The 22,859-nt window shown below is 30.0% G+C and overlaps 1 protein-coding gene across 4 annotated transcripts; it reads left to right on the top strand.

Annotated features, from left to right (window-relative positions):
• Positions 1–806: 806 nt before the first annotated feature.
• Positions 807–22,859, top strand: LOC132949489 (uncharacterized). Of its 4 annotated transcripts, XM_061020406.1 has the most exons (21): positions 807–1,192; positions 1,385–1,572; positions 3,220–3,376; positions 3,451–3,602; positions 3,767–3,950; positions 6,934–7,076; positions 7,563–7,713; positions 7,808–7,947; positions 11,438–11,606; positions 12,317–12,771; positions 15,636–15,916; positions 16,416–16,562; positions 16,650–17,063; positions 17,141–17,341; positions 18,865–18,980; positions 19,060–19,264; positions 20,018–20,080; positions 20,140–20,380; positions 21,223–21,272; positions 22,001–22,168; positions 22,261–22,857. In XM_061020406.1, the coding sequence occupies exons 2-21, from the start codon at positions 1,494–1,496 to the stop codon at positions 22,288–22,290; spliced, it is 3,546 nt and encodes a 1,181-aa protein (XP_060876389.1). In that variant the 5' UTR covers positions 807–1,192; positions 1,385–1,493; the 3' UTR covers positions 22,291–22,857. The 4 variants fall into 4 exon arrangements, with proteins under 4 accessions (XP_060876389.1, XP_060876388.1, XP_060876387.1 ...); XM_061020405.1 differs by having other exon boundaries at positions 1,390–1,572; positions 22,001–22,859; XM_061020404.1 differs by having other exon boundaries at positions 22,001–22,859.

The following is a 22,859-nucleotide window of genomic DNA, read 5'->3' as shown; positions in this document are numbered from 1 at the left end:
TCCATAAATGCTGTAAAAGAATTAACTATACTTATCTGAACACATAGAATTTATCTGTATAACGTATATAATACTTATACAAACTCCAAAAATCAAAATTTAATAAACGCAAAAAAAAACAAGGTTGCAGCGACGTAATTATACCTTTTGTAAGGGGAATCAGAGTCCTAACCTATTTGTGTGTACAAAAAATAGGCGTTTTTTAAAAATGCTTTTAATATTCTAAAAACAAGTAAAAGTCGTTCTCATTTTGATAAAAGGCCATTTAAATGTAGAGCGCTTTGAGTCTAACCTTAACCTAAACTATGGAGTCAAGAGTACCTATAATATATTGTACTGTATCAAATTTATACGTATAGTATGCACCTATTATATTATTATAATATGTAATTATGTAAATATTAATATTATAATTTTTTATTCGTTGCTATGGTGATAAATAAAACGTTAGAAATTAAAATCCCATTTTTAGCGGTTTTTTGTAATTTTTCGGTAATTTTTCCCGTGGCAAATAACTATTGAGAAAATCAAAAAATGACCTATCTAAAGTACCATCTTGATCCAATTTGCTAATAAGGTATACTATATGTCGAAATTGACGCACTCCTTCTGGTAGAAATTTTGTATACAGGATAAAAAAAAAATAATAAACACCATTGTAAAACCACTAGCTTCCTCGCTCCGCTCAGAATTTAAAATGTATTAGAGTCATACTAAATTAACAAAATTTATATTATAGGGGCGCTCGTGCCTCGAGGAAAATCGTGTAGTCCGTCAACACCCGCGTGTGTGTTTAGTAGCAACTGGCAGCAGTCGTCGCAGACCACCGTCGCGTCGTCTATATAATTACACTTTTTGCACATACGATAATATTATTATTATAATACATTTATTGTTATTATTATTATTATTATTATTATTAGGATGCATAGCACAGCGATCGCGAGCGAATAGCACACCGCTTGTGACCTTTGTCGTCATCGTTATTATTATTATTTGCAGTACCTATGTAATATGTTGATAATATTATGACGTTATTAATATTTACTAATACGACAATAATATCGCGGACAGCGAAATATTAAAGTTTGTAAACAACGCATATTACCCATCAGTATCTACGACTACAACCACGCTCTCCGTCGTCGGCTCACCGACCACAGTCAACTTGTGCATTATATTTACGTATTTTGTAAGATACTAAAAAAAAAATGCATGCTAAATTACAATAATTATCTATTTATAAATTATTTTTTTGATTAAGTTTTTGTACCTTTGACTCAGAAAATAAATCGACCTAAATCGCGACCGCACCATGATGAAATATACAATGATTGACAATGTTACAATATTATATTATTATGTTATAAAAATTATAATTTAGTTTAGGTGTAATCGTCTTCGAATCAGATTAATTCCAATCCGGTTCACAGCAACAGCTTTCGACGAAATTGCGCAGTGCCCTATTATAATATATTCATTCTCCGCGAGAAATGTCTTTTAGACACGAATCGCCACCATTGTGGAATCACGTCATTGTTTGTCTCTTATTATATACCTGCAATTTTTCCAGTGAGTATATTAAATTACATATTTTATCATTATGCAATGAAAAAAACCAAAACTTATATATAATATTGTGCTCAGCATCGATTGATTTTCAAAATAAGGTGGGAAAGTGGGTTCCGCTCTGTTTTTGGTACATATTGTAATGTGCCGTGTACTTTTGTGGGACACTGTAATGGATGTGTTAAATTTTAATTCAATGATAAATTTTTGCATACGAAAAACTTCTGAGCAAAGATATATTATTGCATTTTATGATATTATTGCTATTTAAGTGATTTATTAATTTTATTATTAGTATACCGAATACAGCTGTTGTAGGTTGAATTAAATTTTGGCAAAAATATAGGCTGAAAATAAGTCAAACGTCTAATTGTAATGTAATCTAATAAAAAATAATCTAATCTAAAATGTCTAATTGAACGTCGCTTGTTTGAATAAAAAAAATATCTACATCTTAGATAAATAAATAAATAATATCTAACAAAGTTATTAATTACCTTTAGAGTTTAAAAGCTTTACGCTGTAAAGTATCTACAAACATACAGAAATTTATGAGAAAACACAGTAGAAAATAAAAATACTATTAATCTAATTGAAACTAGGTGTTTTTATTTAATTTGTATAATATTTTTTTATTTTGATAGAATTTTCTAAACTATACAATGTTGAAAATAATGATATCAAGAGTGTTGGTCTGTGGAGCATAGTTTAATCAACACAATTGACATTTAAATCACCACCATAAAGCCTTATTGTGTGGTTTATATACATATATGATACAATATTTAATATATAAGTTAACAAGTATAACGACGTATCACTTTTAAGTATTTGTCCAACCTTCAACATACTATTAACAACAATATGGATTTGGAATATTATCATATTTGAATTTTTAAATGATCCTTGTTTAATCGAGTACATTTTGTCAATTTAGTTGTGCACTAGTGTAGTAGTGTAGCTATGTATAATCATAGAACAATGTATAATTGTACCTATACAATGTATCGGTAGAGTGTACTAGAGTATAATATATTATAATATAGTAATTGTTTAATTTCACACGAAAAGCGTTGACTTAACCCCTCCTTTTACGCACTCAAATTAAACATAAACTACTTTAATAAAATTATTATACGTAATTATTTATTTATCTCTCTTGCGATCAATATGGGCATATGCAATCCAAATTTGGGGCTGTGCTAAGCCGTCTCAAATTCGCACCATACAAGCATTCCAGTTCATTACCCTACGTCTGCACCTTGGTTTGTATCCAACTCTTCACTACACTCTGACCTAAAAATCGAGTCAGTTGACCAATTAGCCACCAAACATTATAGATCATTCTATTCCAATCTATCTTCCCATACTAACCCATTAGTATCGCAAATCTCATCTAATACTCAACTTATAAATCCCATCCGTAGGCTCAAGAGAAAATATTGCAGAGATTTACTAGCCTAAAATAATTTCACGTTGGGTTCCATCACTGGTTGGCCTCCCTCTTCATATTATTCAAAGTTATAATATTGTATATAAGTTATCAAATTTACTTATTGTGCTGTCAAACACAGATTGTCAATATCTATTAATAAAAAAAAATTATTTATTTATATAATACCTATCTTAATAATAAATTTCTTTATTCAGTTTTAGCGTCAGGTCCAGAATATTTAGGATGTTTTTTGAACGAAGATCTAAATATTTCAAATGGTCTAAATATATCACTCGCTTCTTTGACACCTCAAGAATGTTCAGACGAATGTTACGCAAACAATTACACTTATGCCGCAATTAATAACGAACCGTAAGATAAATTGAACGGTTTTCTTATCTTTCCCGTTTCATATACTATTGTTATTCGTGTGTTTATTCAATAAGATTTTGTCGCTGCACAAATAATTACATGTCTAAATTGACGAAGGAGATGGATGACGATTGCAATGGCTCGTGTAACGCTGCAAGAAACGCGTCAAACGAGAGGTGTCAATTGCATTTTAAAATGTTCAAGACTTATAATACAAGTATAATAGGTACCTATACTTAAGATAAACTAACAGTTATACTTTAGATAGGAACACAGACTACAGATTATTTAATATACACACAAATACACAATGCTACTAAATACTAGTTATGTATAAATGAGTCAAGTCATGCATATTGCATATATACATTATATATATCTAATTTTAAGGCGAGGAGAAATATCCTCAAGCGATCTACCTAGGATGCTTCGGAGAAAGAATGGGTGACGATAAGAACCGATTGCTGAAATTTCCCCACGAGAGGTACGATGATAACAGTCCGCAAAAATGTTCCGAAGAATGTTTCAAAATCGGGTTTCTGTACTCTGGAACCACAAATGGAGAAAAGCAGGGGTAATATAAGCCTATATAAATATTTATAAACACGCAATTCATTTATTGTATTTATAATGGGCGTTGAGTTGCTGAGTTGGTACAAATATTTCATTAAACGAATTATTAAATATTTAAATTATTATGCGACGATTCATTAATTATTGTCCGAACTTATTTCAATAAGGTAATATTATGAGTGTTTTTACTTTTCCCTAACACAGCGTCTGGACGTCTAGCTGTCAACACCGGTCTGGTACATACTAGGGAAAACGTTCCTTAGGTCAATTTTATATTTTATTAAAACATTATTTATATTGTTTGAAGTATTTATAATATAATATACATACTTATAAAAATAAGTATAATTTTTTATCATATTACGATTCTTAAAGGTTTTTAATTTTTTTAGAATAAAAAATTAATGTAGCCAGTTAAATTGATCACCCACATACACGAGTAGGTATTTAGTATTTACACATTGCAATGATTGTTTAAATTATACCCAGTTAACGATTTCGTTGAACAGTTCAATTTTTTTTTTAGTTTTATGTATACACGCTGTTGTTATTACCTATTTATATACACATTCATGATATTCATCGTATTAAAATATGTTTTGATCGCTATAGTTCTGATTTTTCCAGCAGAGTATCTAAATTGTATTATAACCAGAGTTAGTAATAATATTATTAGTCGATAGGTACTTTAGGTATTCTGCACGGGAATAATCGTTCATCATATAAAAATTATAATTGATAAAATAAAGATATATACAATTTTATTTAGCCATAATATAAGCAATATATATATAAATTAAAAACCAATTTTATTGATACAGTCTATGAGTATTATTATAGGATTATAGTTGTTTATAGATTCGACGACTGCAATTATTATAGTGATCAGTCGTATAATTAATCGAAAAATAATAGTTAACTCAATAATAGGTATATGAACTAAAATTTGAAATATTTATTATAATATACGTTTTATAATTGATACGATTTACAATATATATTAATACATATAACAGATACTGGTCAAATAAACATAATGTTTATTGTTTTGATACACGGAAGAGTTAGGGTTATCTTAAAAAGGGTGCTCATGTGGCGTCAATGCGTCATGAAACACAATAAATAAATCGTTTTGTCAACATTTTTATTCGACGTCTATTTAGTCTATACTTAATGTAAATCTACGTGACTGGGTGTACAAAAAGTAATTACAATTATTCGTATATACATATATTATATAATATATATACGTCTGTCGTCTATAGACTCTCACATTGAGTGTTTAAATTATAGTGATGATAGGTAAATGCCAAGAATCAAGATGGAATTTATCCCGCGAAATATTCCAAGATTTACCTATGTGTCTGATAACCACAAATATAATATTATTTTTGTATATACGATTTTCACGCCAATTGTATTATTTAAAATACTCGGTGGAACTATTTTGATATTGCGTTACAGAATATATATTATAGTGCATGTTTGGCGGTTCCGCAGATGAACTATACTTTTAATGGATAATATGCTAATGTAATTATTTCACAGGAAAATTACTATCCAAATGTTTTGAACAATAATATAAAAACCTGTGTAAAAACTATAAAATCCTTATGAGAATAAATTCTAATCGCAATAATAGTCAGTGCCGGATTTAGAACAGGTGCTGTCCTAGGCCCTTTTAAATATGCCGCCCCTAGCCCAAGAAAAAAAAGTGTAGTATTTATTACTAATAAATTTATTTCATTATAAACAAATCAGGTCAGTAGTAATTATAAACAAAACAAATAATTATAAATTATAATAAACAATAATACATTTTTTTCCAATTTCTTACAGAATTTGTCGCTCCCAATAATTTGCCGGCCTAGGCATTAATCCAACCCTATACGTAGGTCGACGTCGTTCTCAAATACCTACTTAGAATTTAGATTCGAAAAAAAATCGTCAAAATGTCAAATACTACCGAAATCATTTTCTCAATCAAGACATAAATACAAGCATAATAATAATGACATTTCAATTATGACACTATCAAATAAATAAATATTAAATTTCATATTATTATAGAAAATATTACATATTATATGTTTTACTACACGACCGTAGAAATTTAAAATTATAAATACTACAAATCAAAACCAAACTTAAACATTAAACGTGCGAAGCGGAGTATTTATCACTTTTTATAGAAGGTGGATAACAAATATCATGGTTCACAGACCAAAAAAAAAAACGCCCACATTTCTAATAATATTAACCAGTACTTTATGTACCATGCGCATGACAACCACTTATGACAATTTTATTTTTACGTGCCTACTCATTTATTATATTTTTATATTATATCACTACCTAGGTTTAGTATTATCGGACAATTGTTTATGTTTTCTTCAATAAATTAACTTCATGTGCGTTTTTAAAATTGTCAAATGGAAAGACAACGAGATTGTTTTATGACTGGTTTCCCACTTTACATGATTTCTCAGAATATTCTAAAGCGTTCTTAATAAGAACTTCTTATACAAATTGACATAAACTTTTTGAGTTAACGGGTCAAGAATATATTATTATATGGACAGTCGATTTGACTGAAATATAATCCACTTTCCTTAATATATATTTTTAGTAATAGATAATCAAAACTTTTTGAAGCATAGGTCTATACATTAAAACTAATAATGATGTTAAAAATACAAGTATTATTTGGCCATTCTTAGCACTTAATTTTTAATAATTTTATTGGTTACCCATTTTGAAATATAATCATTATTATATCTGTTCATCTAATAATCATATTGTCTGTATAGAATAAGTAGGTATCTATATCAGACTATACAAAGTATTAAATACTACTTTAAACTTAAAATCCAAAGCTATAAGGGCAGTTCTATTATATATGCTCAAAATACACTCTTATAAATATGCCGCTGAACGTGCGTATACTGAAAATTATTATATTGATTTTCATTTTTTCATTTCAGAGCTGCTTGTTGGTGTGGCAATCAATATCCTTCAGAAAAATTCAAAATAAGTGACGCAAAATGTAACGCCATCTGTTCGGGCGACACGTCCAAAAATTGCGGTGGTCTGTGGAGATTAAGCGTTTATTCCACTGGGATCGTCGGTTAGAACATAACCGTCGGCCTAAATCGAAAAGGTCGTAATTATATTTTTTTTCCATTTGGGGATTAGGTGTGATTAAGATGAAGAAAAAAAAAGCGTCAAATAATAAAGTCATAACTCCGATTTTATAATTTTATCCTCCATGAAATTGATGGTTAGAAATCGTCGTATCTCCGATGTATGATCTTACAAGTCCTAAAAAAAGTCGTATCTCCATATTATTATATTAATAAATGATGGAGATACGACCTTTGTGAATTACTAATTAGGGAATTATTAGGCCGACGACATGGTCGAAACGTATTTTCATCTCCTGTAAAATGTATCATTTTGAACTTACGACCTTAACGGTTTAGGCCGACGAGTTAATATACTATTTTATATACTTATACTGCTAGGTTTTTTTGTATCGTTGGTTCGCTCTGCGTATAGGTACATATGCACATTATAATGGTTAGTCTACAATTTATTATTATATTGCAAACAGATTATCCACTCAGAAATTTGGTCGGATGTTACAATTTGGACGGATTTAGTCGGTACGACAAGAAAGTATACATTTTAAAGGAAACCATTGATCCGCACAGGTGTTTTTATATTTGCAACGAGAGAGGATATAAATACGTGGCAGTCAACGAGTATATAACCTTATTTTGAATTTATTATATATTATACACGCCATCGTAGTTTTTGACTTATATTATAAAGTGCATATATGTATAACCGATGTAGGGATCATTGCGAGTGCAGCGACGAAACGCCGAGTGCAGATGAACGGAAAAAACTAGAAGAGTGTAGAAAATGTGCTGGAGACGAATCGGAATATTGTGGTGGTCCCGAACGTATTAGTATCTACGAAAACGATTGGTTTGGTTTGTTACATTTTATATTACAATTACATATTCAATTTAATAGTTTGCTCGATCCACGGCCTCATTGGTATGTTGTAGAGTTTTTATAATACTTGGTTTTGGGGACAGCTTCTAATTTAAAACACAACAAAAGCTATTAAAGCAATTTATTATGATTTTGGTTCGTCCAATATTCTCAAATATGGTTCTATTATTTGGAGTCTGCAATAATAAACTGCTTACAACGCTTCCTTAATAGAAAGAGTCCAACGTAGGTTTCTTCGTTTCACTGCTTTTTTTATTAAGTATCACCCATTTGCTGATCTCCTTGAATTAAACTTTGTAGCGATATAATTATTATTGTGTGGTAAAATTGCTACTCCTTACCTTTGATCATCAATACACTTTAAAGTTCCGCAAAGACTCGCCAGATGTCCAGATCCTACTGTATATTACAATTTGCACCAATTTGTAGTAGTATTGTATAGTATTTCATTTTTCTTTTATGATAAAAATAATAATAAATTTGCTATAGTAATAATATATTAATATATAGTAATAAAAATGTATAAATGGTAATACTCGTTTAAATACAATAAATGGAGGGTTCTATCGCTGGATAACTTCCTTCACCGTGTGCATCGAGTGTTTTGTTTTATTATTAGGTACCTATATTATAAATATATTTATACGGATGGACATTTTTTTTAATAAGAAATAAAATACAATAAATAAAGTGTTAAAGATAAAAAATAATATATATTTAGTTTAAGCTTAATATATGTATGTAATACAAGCCAAAGGTCTAGTTATCGAGGCGTTAGCATTAATAATAATATAATATAATATACCATCGTTTTTGCAATCGAATATGCGTATAGATGTTATCTAAGCAGAAAATAACAGAACAGGGGTCTAATTTTTTGTTAATGCAACAACATTGTGGTGGTTATTTATTGTTGTTACTAAATATTATTTTCACAGTTATGATTTGTTTTATACTTATATAGTGAGTTGGTACCTATTTAATATTTTGTAAGATTATCTTTATCTGAGCATAATAGTAAATGTGAAAAAGGGCAAATGCAAACTCTAACCGTATGGAATTCAAATTTGACAAACATTCGATAAAATTACGTAAGTGTAGGTAAACACGACCCAATTTAACCTACATACATCAAAAGTAAACACGGTCGGGGCCACACCTTTTTTTTAGAGTTTCGTAATTAATTATTTATTTGCTTGGCATGATCCTGGTCTATTTAAGGTGTAGGGGCCCCGTGAAGTATTTATCAAAATATTTAACCGTACGTAATTTTTTGGCTCAATTTTTTTTTACAGGGCTCAAGGCCGTTAATTTTGGGGCTCCGTCTAAATTCTGAGCCATAGCCCTTTGGTGTGCCAGTCCTACACTGGTAGGACGTCTTGTGTTTTCAGATAAAAAAATAGTTATAATAATCTGACAATTCTACAAGGCCTGAGAATTATTCCGGTGAAGTCATTTTTTTCGATATAATAGTATTATAATTAAGGTGGCAACTAAAATATAAAATTTAATGTTCAAATTTTATAGAATTGTGGAAAATTTGAAAACTGGTATTGGGTTCTTTAACAGATTCCAACATCTTGTCACTGAATAAATATGTGTCCTATACGACTATATATAGTATCCGCTAACTCAAAGTTATACTAGTTATAGCGTGTTATAATAATATGTTGAAACATTATTATACCATGGCCAGATAACGTAATAAACTAGTAAATAATACCTAATAACATTTTAAAAATTACCTTTATACATTTGTATACTCTCTCTCTCTCTCTCTCTCTTTTGACGGTTTTCAAAGGTCTTTGAGGCACATTACCGTAACACAAACGACAAACCTGTTTCCATATATTGATATATCCCTATGCTAATGTTTCTCCATCTCTTATTCCAATCTCTGCTAAATTATTTTCAACTTTGCCTATCTATCTTTGTTTTGGTCTACCTAGTGATCTTTCTCCATACATAATGTATGACCATCCCATGTAATTCTTCTATATTTAAATACTGCTGCTATGACTGGTTCTTTGTTTAATTGTTGTAGTTTAATATGATATACTTCTTATTTCATATTGTTGGATGATATTATTATTTTTTAGTTCGTACCTATATTCTTCTTAGTATTCTTCTTTCTAGAATTACTATTTTGTCTTCATCTTTTTCGGTTGTCGGCAACGTTTTACAAGTATACAGAAGAACTAGTCTTACAACTACATTGTAGAGTGTGATTTTTATTTAAGAAATTTCTTCATGAATTTATGATTATTGTTTTGGTATTTATCGTTGCCCAAGTATTTTAAATTAAGTGCTCTTTCAAATTTATAATTCTCGACTTCTATATGTTCCCCACGAATTTTGTCGTCTAGATATTACCATATGTTTGTATGTATATTTGTATATATTAATAATATAATAAATCTAATGTTTTCACCAACATTTAAATCAACCTACCGTATTACGAATAGTAAAGTAAATGATTACAGTAGCTATATAAATATATACGTACTTAGTAATCTAGGCTGTACAGACTTCGCTCAGAATCGTTTTTTGTATGAAATGATTTATCATTGAATTCAAATTTAACCCATACGTCATACGTGCATTAACTTACTCAATGACGAGGTACACTCAACGCCTACAACTGTACAGTATAGAGCAGTTCCCTACTTCCTTCTATTTATTTATTTATAATATTATATGACATATGTATAGGGGCATAGCATGTATCTTAATTACAGTAGCTTAAAAAATAATTAATGATTAAAATAATTTTGTACAAATAATAATGCATAGGTACCTAATAAGTAATAGCTAAGAGGTGTATATTATAGAAACGAGTAACGAGTTACAAATAAAATATAAACAAATAATAACGTAAGAATGCAGATAAAATGAAGATATATAATAATAGTCTAAGGTTATATATATACACTTTTTTTGTTAACTTTTTATTAAGTTAATAAAGTTAAAAAGTTAATTTGTTTATACAACGCTAGCGTGCTTAATTTTTTTCCAACCCAAAACTAAAATAAATTAATCTAACTTACTTCTTAAAATGAAAAACTAATTCGTTAATTTCACGTTAGTTAAAAAAGAAATTTAGATACTGAGCTCACGATTAAGTTAATGAAAATCCAAAAGTAAATAGTTAAGTGTAAAAGTTCAATAAAATTAACTTTTTAACTCGTTAATTCCCAGCCTTGTACAGTAGTATAGTACTAAAAATCTTCTTTATCCATCCGCATAGGCATAATCCTGGCTAAGGGACTATTTGTTTGCTTGTCAGCTGCATATTAAGGGACGCAAAAATTATGTGTATGAGTATGAAAAAGGACAAAGGTCACATCCTGGCACATGAAAATTAATTTTATTAAGTAAACTGGGTGCATAAAATTGCTCTGATTTATAAAAAAAAATCCGGTACGAAACGTAATTGGTGTTTGTATTTTGAATCCATATGTATAGGCATGGTTACTGGAAATCTATCAAATACTCATTTTGGATGTTTTGAAAACTCTTGGATGTATCCAGTGATGGATGGATGGAATATATCATTTCCTAGCGAATTGACCTCACAAAAGTGCGCTTCTAGTTGTTTCACCCGAGGGTTTCCATTCGTAGCACTAGTGTCTTCGTGAGTCCTTCGAATTGTCTTTATGGAGATTTGTTTCCATTATAATATTGCGTTGTTATTAATGTTATATAATATGTCGTATACTCGTATAGACTTAATACATGTCAAATTCGTAAAAAATGTATAATAATAATTAAGGTTAATTATGAACCTCTATAATTATCATTTTAAAAAGGTATAATTTGTTGCGTAATTTTATTCATAATTTCGTATTTGTGCAATAGTATAACTTGCTGGACGCTGGTTCATGGTTAGGTACAAAAATAAAATTAATACCGAGTGGGTTGCCTTCCAACCCGTATATATTGATATATGAAAAACTATGATAACTATATAATTCTCATAAGTCATAATACATTATACTCCCCCCCCCCCTCTGAGCTATATACAAATATATGGCCAACCCTCTCACCATACGAATTTCTTGAGCACGCCTTTAGTTAGGGTAGGTATGTTAGGTCTGGTCCCTTAGAAAAAGACTTTTGATAAAAAAACCAATTTACCATGCATAGCCCATGGCTGTAGCGAATATACAATGACGTATTATATAATAGTAATAAATAATAATAATTTTTAAGTACTGGTACTACTATACCTACTACCTATTATACTACTATAATACACATGCTATGCACTTGTATATGTGATATGGTAATAATTATTTGATGTGACCCGCTACGTCTGCGATCGGTGTGCCAAACCGCGATCAGGACGAAGTGTCTGTGCAGTTTCGATAGTCCACCGGTCGAAGCCAAAGTCAAAGCGGGAGGACCGCATTGCAACGTCAGGTGTTCGGGTGGCACAGAAAGCGTGTGCGGCGATCGCACCCACTACAACGTGTTCGCCACCGGCCTGAAAACGTCCAGGGTGGCCGGTGACCATTACCTGGGCTGTTACGAGGAGACGGACGTATACAGAGCGTTCAAGAAAAACCAGTCCATCGAATTCCCGTACGTCAACACGCCGAAAATCTGCTCCAGGCACTGCTCCAGTGTGGGCTACGAATATTTCCAACTATCCAACAGGGAATCGTGTTTTTGCGGAAACAGCCATCCGGCGGACGACGGTGCGGTGCGGGTCGACGACAACAAGTGTTCCGCTCAGTGCTCGGGTGACGCGAACAAGTATTGCGGCGGAGTGTTTAAAATCGCGGCGTTCCGTATAGGTGATGTATTTTATGTTTAATTATATAGATATCGCTTCATAACAAAAATATATTATATTATACTAGCTTCAACATCACCCGGGTTAAAATAAATCGGTCTTTCTTATTCGTTTTCCGTTTTTCATCAATTTAAATATATAATAGGTTGGTACAAGCACTAATCAATGGTAAAGGTTATGATTTTCCACTTCTTAGTTCTGGACATATTTTTATGTAAACACAAAAACTAAAGACAGCTTCAACAAATGGTTTAAGGCCGACGTAAATCCAACATCGTTGGTATTCGTCTGTATATTCAGAATTAAGAAAGCAAATAATACTAATAATCATTGTAATAATTGTTATCATAACTCATACAGCAATGTGTAATGATAATATTAAAATATTATTTTAGATTCTGAGTGAAACGATGAATGTATTGATTTTACAATGATGTGTGTTTTTTTTTTTATTTTTTTTTTTTTTTATTTTTTTATTTTTGTGTCTGTGTACACGATAAGTAGTCGAAATAATGCTTCGATTTTCGACTTCAGTATCTTGTTCGATGGGAAAGTGAATATCGTTGGTGCATTGGGGAGGTCAAAATTTTAATTTCCCAGTAGTTTTCAAAAGCGATGTGAAAAACAAAAGAAAAATTAAGGAAAAACGGGAATTTTTACGCAAAATCGATTTTTAACAAAATCGATTTTGGTTATTGGTGTAACTCTAAAACAAATGACCGTAGATGCATGAAATTTTCACTGGTTGTTTATATTAGCATTTTCTATACACCATAAAATTTTCCAAATATTTTGACTCTTTTTGAGCTGTTTACAGCCATTGTCAGTTTTCAATTTTTTTAGTTTTTTTTTCTATAAATATCAATAAAATTTTATCTATTGAGTAAAAAAGCTTGAAAATTTAATAGAAGGCTCCTAGTTTATTGTTTCAAAGGCAGATGAAAAAAATTAAAAATCCTTAGTCACAGTTTTTAATTATAAGCATTTAAAGTTCAAATTTTGACAAAATACGGAAAAATCACGAAAAATAGCAAATTATTTTGATGAGAATTCATAAAAATTTTTCTTTTTAAATCTAAGATTTGAAAATGTAATATAAGATTACTCATAAGTTTGTCTACCTTTATCAAAAAAAAAATGTCTAGAAGAAACTTAAATTAAATTTTTATGAGCGTCTGAAATTTATATTTTTACAACATTTGATATTTACTCGATTTCTCATGTAACGATTTTTTTATTTTATTGTAATTAAAAAACGAATGACTGTAGATACTTGAAAATTTCACTGAATGTTTATATTAGCATTTTCTATACACCATACAATTTTGAAAATATTTTGACTCTATTTGAGCTGTTTACGGACATTGTCAGTTTTCAATTTTTTTAGTTTTTTTTTCTATAAATATCAATAAATTTTTATTTGTTGGGTAAAAAAGCGTGAAAATTTAATATTAGACTCCTGATATATCGTTTTAATAGCAGTTGAAAAATATTAAAAATACATTTGCACAATTTTTTTTTATAAGCATTTAAAGTTCAAATTTTGACAACATTTATCAAATTTATAATTTATTAATTATTTTGTAGTTAAAAATGTATAAAATGTTTAACTTTTATGGCTAAGGATTGAAAATTTAAAACAAGGCTCCACGTTAATAGGTTATATATAAATTACTTTATTCACAATAATATCATCAAATATACTTGGTAATATCATAGGGTGACTGACCGTTTTCGCTCAGAATCGTTTTTCTTATACAATGATATTATATCATTGAATTCAAATTTAACACTATCCATTACAGTGACCCACTTGTAACCTACCGTACAGCAGAGCGACATCCACTTATCCACCTTTTTTTTAAATAAATGTACCAGGTACATTGTACCATAGATTAAATATACTATATAGATTAAATAATCTATGATTGTACCTATTTGATTTTAAATTTTGTTTTTTGTTTATATAGTATATTTGTAAATAATTTTATATGCCATATTTATACTAATTATAATAGTAATATAATCTGCAACTAATGGATGATGCTAACCATTTAAATAAACAAAAAATATTCGATTTTCGTCAGCAAAAAATAAAAAAAAAGCAAAATCAGTTTTAAATTGTTTTGAATACTTACCTAAATATTCTAATTTTTCCTTAATTGTTTTTTTGTTTTTCTCGATTATTAAGAAAAATATTAGGATTTTTTTATTTTTGAAATCCTAAGGTATAAATTATCTGAAAAAGGGGAGAAAATAAAAATTCTATATCACATAAAATGTTATCAATTGTTTACTTAGGCCTATATAGGGACAGCGAGATTCCATCCAATTTGTCGACCCGATATCTATATCGATATGCTTAATTATATTAACTATATATATGTCTCAATATTTCACATTAAAGCAATTTCCAGAGAATTTTATTAAACTTTTATACACTGAAATAAATATAGACGATTATCTCAGTCTGTAAAAGTTCATAAGAATTTTCTCAAAACGTATTAATATACGGCCTGCCAGTGATCTGTGGTTCTGGCTGATGTCGATTAGTGAGTAGTGACTAGTGGCTATATAATATAATATAAAGGTAGTAGGTACACCATTACAGTATTACAGTCAAATTAAATCAACACTGATAACAATTAACTTCAGGAATGGTTTTATTATTATTTATCAGTTCAATAAAATAAAATAAATTTGAAAAAAATTTATTTAATCAAAAATTCAACTATAATTACCTAGTTAGTTTAAAATGTAGGTACTATTTTTATTTTTATAATTATATAGTGTATGGTAATGACACATTTCAATTCGTTTTAAAGCTATCTGTTTTTAATTAATAATTTTGTTAATTTATTATAGGAATGGTGGCTGACATACAATATAATTGTTCTACGGATTGCGAATGCTATTTTCTCCCAAAACACAATGTGTCCAAAATTGACTGTTCAAAAAGTAACCTAATTGACCCTTCTACAATTATTCCTGATTTAAAAACAACTTCGTCATCTATTGATTTAATTTTGAGAGACAATTTGATAGAAATCTTACCTAATTTAACAAGTTTTTATATCACTTTATTGGATATCAGTAATAACAGTATAACGACATTGGATGCCAATCTTTTACCTAAAAGTTTAAAAGTAAGAAAAATAATAATAATTTAGCATGTATTGTATATAATATGTATGTTATGATTTATGCATAATATGGATATTACATATCTATCGTTGACGTCAACTAGAACTTCCACCTTAGACAAATATTAATTAAAAATCATAATATCAATGAGTAAATTTATTATTTACTGAACATTAATATTTTAAACGGCTACTATAAAATCAGAATAAGACATCATTTTTCAATAAAAATTTGATTAAACCACAGTCAGTATTCTATGATATTGTTTACCTATCTGAGTCTATAGAGTCTATACTCTATAATATTATATCAAATATGTACATGGACTTATTTTATTTGAATTAAACTCTAATTATTATTGCTCTAATAGTGTTACAATTTTGAATTGTATGTTATAACATGTTATGTATTATATTAAAAAAAGTCATGTAAAACACTCGTACGTATTTAACATCATGTATTTCTAGTATATAACATTTTTATTTAAAATTATTTCCGCAGGTTTTGTTCGCCGACAATAATAAGTTAACAACTCTGAACGGTAACGCATTGAGATTAATGCAAAGACTAGACGTCGTAATGTTATCGAAAAACCCGTGGCCATGTGAATGTGATTTGTTGAACACCCTTCTAAAATATAAATCAAAGGTCCGAATTCATACTTATAATATAAAGTTATTGCAGACTGCAGTTACCAGATTATCGCGTTAACTGAACGGTTCGTTGATTTTCCAGATCGGAGATATGAATAAAATCACTTGCACGTCTTCCACAGTCCCTCTTGTCCACATGAACGAATACGAACTTTGTAAAAAATGGAAAACCCATTATTTTTACCTCTTCATTGCCTTGGGTTTCGTCGTATTCGTTTGTCTGCTGTCTGTCTATTTTAAATTGCACAGGACTGTTTGGTTGTACATATTACGAAACATCCAATGCGATTCCTGCGATCTGATGTCCATGCAGCACGCCAACAATGATGGTAAAGATTCCGAAGAAACTTTCATGCAACGGATCCAATACGACGAATTGGTGTTGGCCACCGACAACTGGAACCAGAACCGCGTGTTGGGCGAGGGCGGCTTCGGGGTGGTGTACAAAGGCAATTGGAGACACACGGACGTAGCGATCAAAAGACTGAAAGCCGAGGTCGGTGTGACACGTTACGATACGGTTTATGCCTTATATTATGTTGGTATTGTTGGTATATTTATTTCATATTTTAGGGACTAGCTGAAAAAGTGGTAAACATGCACACTTTGGGAGACGGACTCTTGCAGAATCCGTCGAAAGAGATTATGTATTTAAACGCCGTTAAACACGATAACGTACTGTCCATGTACGGGTTTTGCTTCCATTCGACGGGATCTTGTTTGATATATCAGTTTATGGCAAACGGGTCGCTCGAAGATCGATTACAGTGCAAAGTATATTCGATTTATCTCTATAAATATATTAGCCACAGGCGGTAGGTGTTATTGTGATAGGTTCATATTATAATAAGGATAACCCATCAACAACGAAATAATATTATAATTTAGTCTATTCTATATGCGTTTTTGTTATATTTTTTTCTATTGTTTACACTTCAGCAAGTAGGTACTACTTAGCAGTATGTATAATTTTTATTATAATGGAGGGATGGAGTGGCTGAGTGGACTAAGGTGTCGGCTGCGATGCAGCCGGCGCTGGTTCGATACCTCGACCGCGGGCGGCATTTTTCTTCGGACAAGTTACGGTGTCCGGAGAACAAGTGCCGCCATTCCCCCACCCGGGCATGGCAGAAACCTATACGGGTGCCTCATTAGAAATTCTGCCAAAAACACAACACACACGTGTACCAACCTACCCAATCTAAAAATCTACAGTTCCCTCCCCACACCCAATGGCATATGTTGCCGCGAGTTATCCAATAAAAAAAAAAAAAAATGTATCATCAATTATTATGCAAAACGTCTAATTCAATGAGTATTAGTGTAAGTTTTCGGACCTTTTAAAAACGATAGACATTAAACATAAAATTAATTAATAAAAATTAATACTTATGTTCAAAATGTGATGCTGCAACACTACCAAAGTGTTTTTAAATATTGTTAAGATAACAACAGACTATTTATATCACATTAATTAATTGATAAGAAACCGTTATGGAGGTAAAACTAAAAGATAATATTTTTGGCCCAAGTTAAACACATGCCCCAAGTTGGCCCGTTTGACAGTACCCATTTTGTACTTCAGACAATTTATACCTAATGCTGCCATTATAATCGAGTTTTATTTTAAATCAAATGCGGCTATAATCTTTTTAAATGGGGAATGACCGAGTCTCCTTACTGCAAATGTGGCAATTTACAAACGGTTCGTCATATTGTAGATTCCTGTCCTAGGACAACATTTATCGGTGGTATCGAAAAACTCCACAACATGGAACAGGAAGCGATCCCCAATGGATGAAAAATCTAGAAGTTCAGTTATAAAATAGTCATTTAACCTTATATCTAGTTACTCGGTTCATGTTACTTTGTTATTTAATTATTTTATTCTATTTATTAACTATAGGTATTGTTTATTTATATATTTATTTACTTATTTTTGTTTATGTTACTTACTCATTTCACATTTAACTATTCAAATTTTACCCACGCCGGGATATTATGTCATATGCAATAATAATAATAATAATAATTTCAAATCAGCCAATTTGATCGTTTGCCCGGTTTTCCCAAAAGCTGAATTGAAACCCCCGATATAGTTGACGTGTGATACGCTTAATAGAACGATTTATATAAAGTCTTTCATTTAATTTTAATATAAAATTTTTATTTTGCTCACTCAAATTTAAAATTAAAGTAATATATTATACGCGAGATCACATTTTTATCAAACTCGTCACATTAAATAATACCATTTTAAATTAATACTCTCTATTTGTATATATCATATTAAATAGAGCGGAACGAATCCATTATCCTGGAAGATGCGTGGTAACATAGCGACAGGAATAGCAAGAGGCTTACAGTTTTTGCACAATGTTGAGACGCCTTTAATCCATGGCGATATAAAAAGGTATTTATTATAAGTGAACGCAATTCCATTAACGTCGAATGAATCACATAATCATTTAACGCATATTAATTTATTATAGTGCCAATATACTTTTGGACTCTAACCTTGAGCCCAGAATAGGAGATTTCGGGCTTGCTCGGACCGGACCACTGCAGGAACAATTAATTAACAAAAACGTTGGATTTGATGTCAGCCACGTGTGTGGCACGAAGCCTTATTTGCCTGAAGATTTTTGTAGGAGTAGAAAACTATCGACCAAAGTGGACACTTACAGTTTCGGTGTGGTATGCGCAAAATTTAGTTTTTTTTGCTACACTTAAATGATTTAATATAATATTATACCGGGGATCGATTTAATGTAAGACACTCAATATTTCAAAAACTATTATCGTTTTTAAAAATATTTTTTTTTTTTCATAACTTTAAGTTGTTAAATGTTTTAGTTACATTTTACATTTTAATTTCCCATTTCAAAGCATAATATTTTTTGGAGTGCTTCGATACCTAAAAATCGAATTTTGGATTAGTACTTTATGTTTATGAGTAATAACTTATATTTATAAGTATTCAATATTTTAAATGAGCGGACTGTTACAGGGGTACTCCGAAAAATGTTGGTACACTACTCTATTTATCTTAACTTTAAATACCTACTTATAAGTTAGATATGAGCTATACTTAATATATAACTCACAAATTACTTGTCTGACATAAAAAATGTTCCAAATTATATTCTGCTCAAGATAATAAAAATGCAAGTTATCATAAAAAAAAAGGAAAAAAGGATAGGTAACAATAAAAATATAGTAAAAAATATGCATACCGTTTTTTTAACACGTTTATACTTTTTGAAGTAATGAGTGATTTACATCAAATTAATCAACCTATATATTTCTCAATAGGCAATAGCATATGTTATCTATATTATATTATATTTATGCAATCTCTCGACGTGAAACGGGAATAACATATATAAATGCCATGTATTATTATCTTATAAACGTCTGTAAGATATTGCAATATGTTATTGTTCACAGGTGATGTTTGAAATCGCGACCGGTCTAAGAGCGTTCAACAGGTACAAAAATTACAAATATTTGGTGAGTATGTTGTGATGAGAAATTTAGCATCTTAGTTATTTCATAATAATCATACGCAGACGTGCAGTGTTGACTTACACAACTGTTTTATTCAGAAAGAATTGGTGAATAAGCATGACAAATCTTCGATTGCGAATATCGCTGACAAAATGGCCGGACATGATTCATTTCATATTTTTGAAATACTTATAACTTTAGGTAAAGCGTGCGTGGCAGATATAGCTGAGAAACGTCCAGAAATGGTCGTTGTTTACATGAATCTAAAAAACGTTTTGTTGTCGGATATCAACGTAAATAATGGTATGTACTATGTAGGTACCTATATATGTAATGAATGATGATAATAATTTATTATTTAATATGTTTGTCGATTGGATATTTATAGATGTATAATGTTAAGGTCCATGTTAGACACCCCCTCCACACCCGGAAATTTTTAAAATCAGTAGAACAAAAGTTTTATATTTTGAACGTAAAAATGATAAAGGTCCAAAATCCATATTAAATAAAGTTTGGACCCCCCCAACCGAAATTTTTTTCAGTTACGGCCTTCATATTATACCTATTGTGATACTACATATATTTGTCAGTGCATCGGTGAACGATAGATATAGTGAAGCATGTGCAACTTACGTCGGGTAGCCCACAAAAATTAACTGATTATCTGCCAATGAGTGATGACACTTCTGAAAAACCTCTATACGTTTAATTAGAGTTTGATGCAATGAGAAGTAAAATAAACAAAATAGAAAAGATTAAAAATCATAAAAATTATACCATATCGGCGTAGCTTATTGGACATAGTGACTATAATTTGACTTTTGCTACTTCACACCACCATAAGTTGAAGTCTTTGTCCCTCCATTATATTTTATAAAAAAAATTATAAAACCTAATATTAATATTTCCCTCGCCAGTTTGAACATTGTATACAATTCCCATGCATTGTATTAAAATTAAATTAATTTTATTAATATTTAAATTAGTTGAAACTTTAAATTACTGTTCTTCTTCTTCTAAAGTGTTCTATAAAGAAAATAAATATTTATAATTTTTTTGACGAAATATGTCAGATGTTCTAATATAATGATCGATTGGACCATCCCATAATATTATAAATGGTTTTTACAATACATTTTCAGTTGAAACGAGCGGTGAGAAGTATAACAATATGGCAAATGCACACTTAAAGGTACGTTTTATTTTAGTACGTATTATTCTACGTACTATTTACTATATTCTATAGGTTATTAATCAATAATAATTATTTTTAACCATTTAAACGTAATATATTTTTAATGCAATCATTTATATATTTAGAACGAATATTTATCAAACGCTTTGATGAAGGTTGCAGGAATAATTTTTGGTTATTTAAAAATTTGAAGTGAACGTAATTTTATTGAAACATATTACTACTATTTGTTCCACGGCGTAACGTATAGGCAATTTAACATATTATTTCGTGCTGAACATAATAAGTAAATACCTAGTTACCTATGTACTTAATGAATTACGTGTAGAAACTCGAAAGGTTTAATTTAAACAGACTTCAATTCATGGTTTTGCAAAATATGGTTTTATAAAATATTATCAAATTATCATGATCGATAATTGTTGAGAGACTTCTAACATAATCAATGAGAAGATTCTAACCGCAAATTATTATGAATGGTAATTAATAATTATATTATAGGTACTCGTAATATTACAGACACCGATACCCATTATACATGATAAATCTCGATCATATTATAATATGGGTAATACTTCAATGTTATGCTTACCCTGTTGACTTTATAAAATTATATATTGTGTATAAGGCACTATTATAAGATTAATACAACTACTATTGCGTATAAACTATAATGTATACCTCACTATACTTCCATACTTACTATAGTTATTCTTGATTTTAAGGAAACCAAAAATCCAGGTATCGTAAAATTGAACGAAATAAAGGCATCTCTGTTAGCACCGCTCAATGAGATTCCGTCAATATCGAACTTGTACTCTAGTCCTGTGCACGAAGCCGACCCTCGGAAAATCATTACTACAGAAGTAAAATCCGTCAGCAACGAGATTTCGGTATGCCTCAACGGGTTTAAGTACCGTAATATAAGATAACTATACTACGAAATCATTACCTATTTAATTTGATGCATGTATGTTTTCGATAGGATGAAGGTTTTTTTACGACCGATTTTTAAGTAATCGAGCCGAATAACATTTCACGCGACATTATGAAAATAATTAGTTAGATACCTACTGCTAACCTGCACGCAGACCAATATTGTAATACCTAATCAGTAATCATATTATTTTATTACGTCTTATAAACTATATCAAGTTGACAAGTTCACTATTAACCTATTTATACTTGAACATAATATTATGTAATGCACCATGTTGCCATGTAGGTACAAAATATATTGGATTGTGTTTGCGTACGTTACGTACCTATTTAATTTAAAGTAGGTACTCGTTTTTGTTAATACATATTTTTGACATATTGTATCAATGTAGGTACTATAATGTGATCTATCAAATTGTTATTTTCATTTTCTTTTAAACTTGACTATAATGTTATAATAATTATTATTATTATTAACGAATAGTTCTTATCATCATTATATTCACAGAAGTTGCTTTTTAGTATTGCAGATTCAATACCATGATATTGTGTGTTTTATTTAAGAAATTCATTGACCATAATATAGGAATATTATATTTAATAAGTGTGAAAATATATAATTATATACTATAACCAATTAAGTGT

This window comes from Metopolophium dirhodum, chromosome 7 (assembly GCF_019925205.1).
Source record: "Metopolophium dirhodum isolate CAU chromosome 7, ASM1992520v1, whole genome shotgun sequence".
Classification (NCBI taxonomy): Eukaryota; Metazoa; Arthropoda; class Insecta; order Hemiptera; family Aphididae; genus Metopolophium; species Metopolophium dirhodum.
This window is presented reverse-complemented; position numbering and strand designations above follow the sequence as displayed.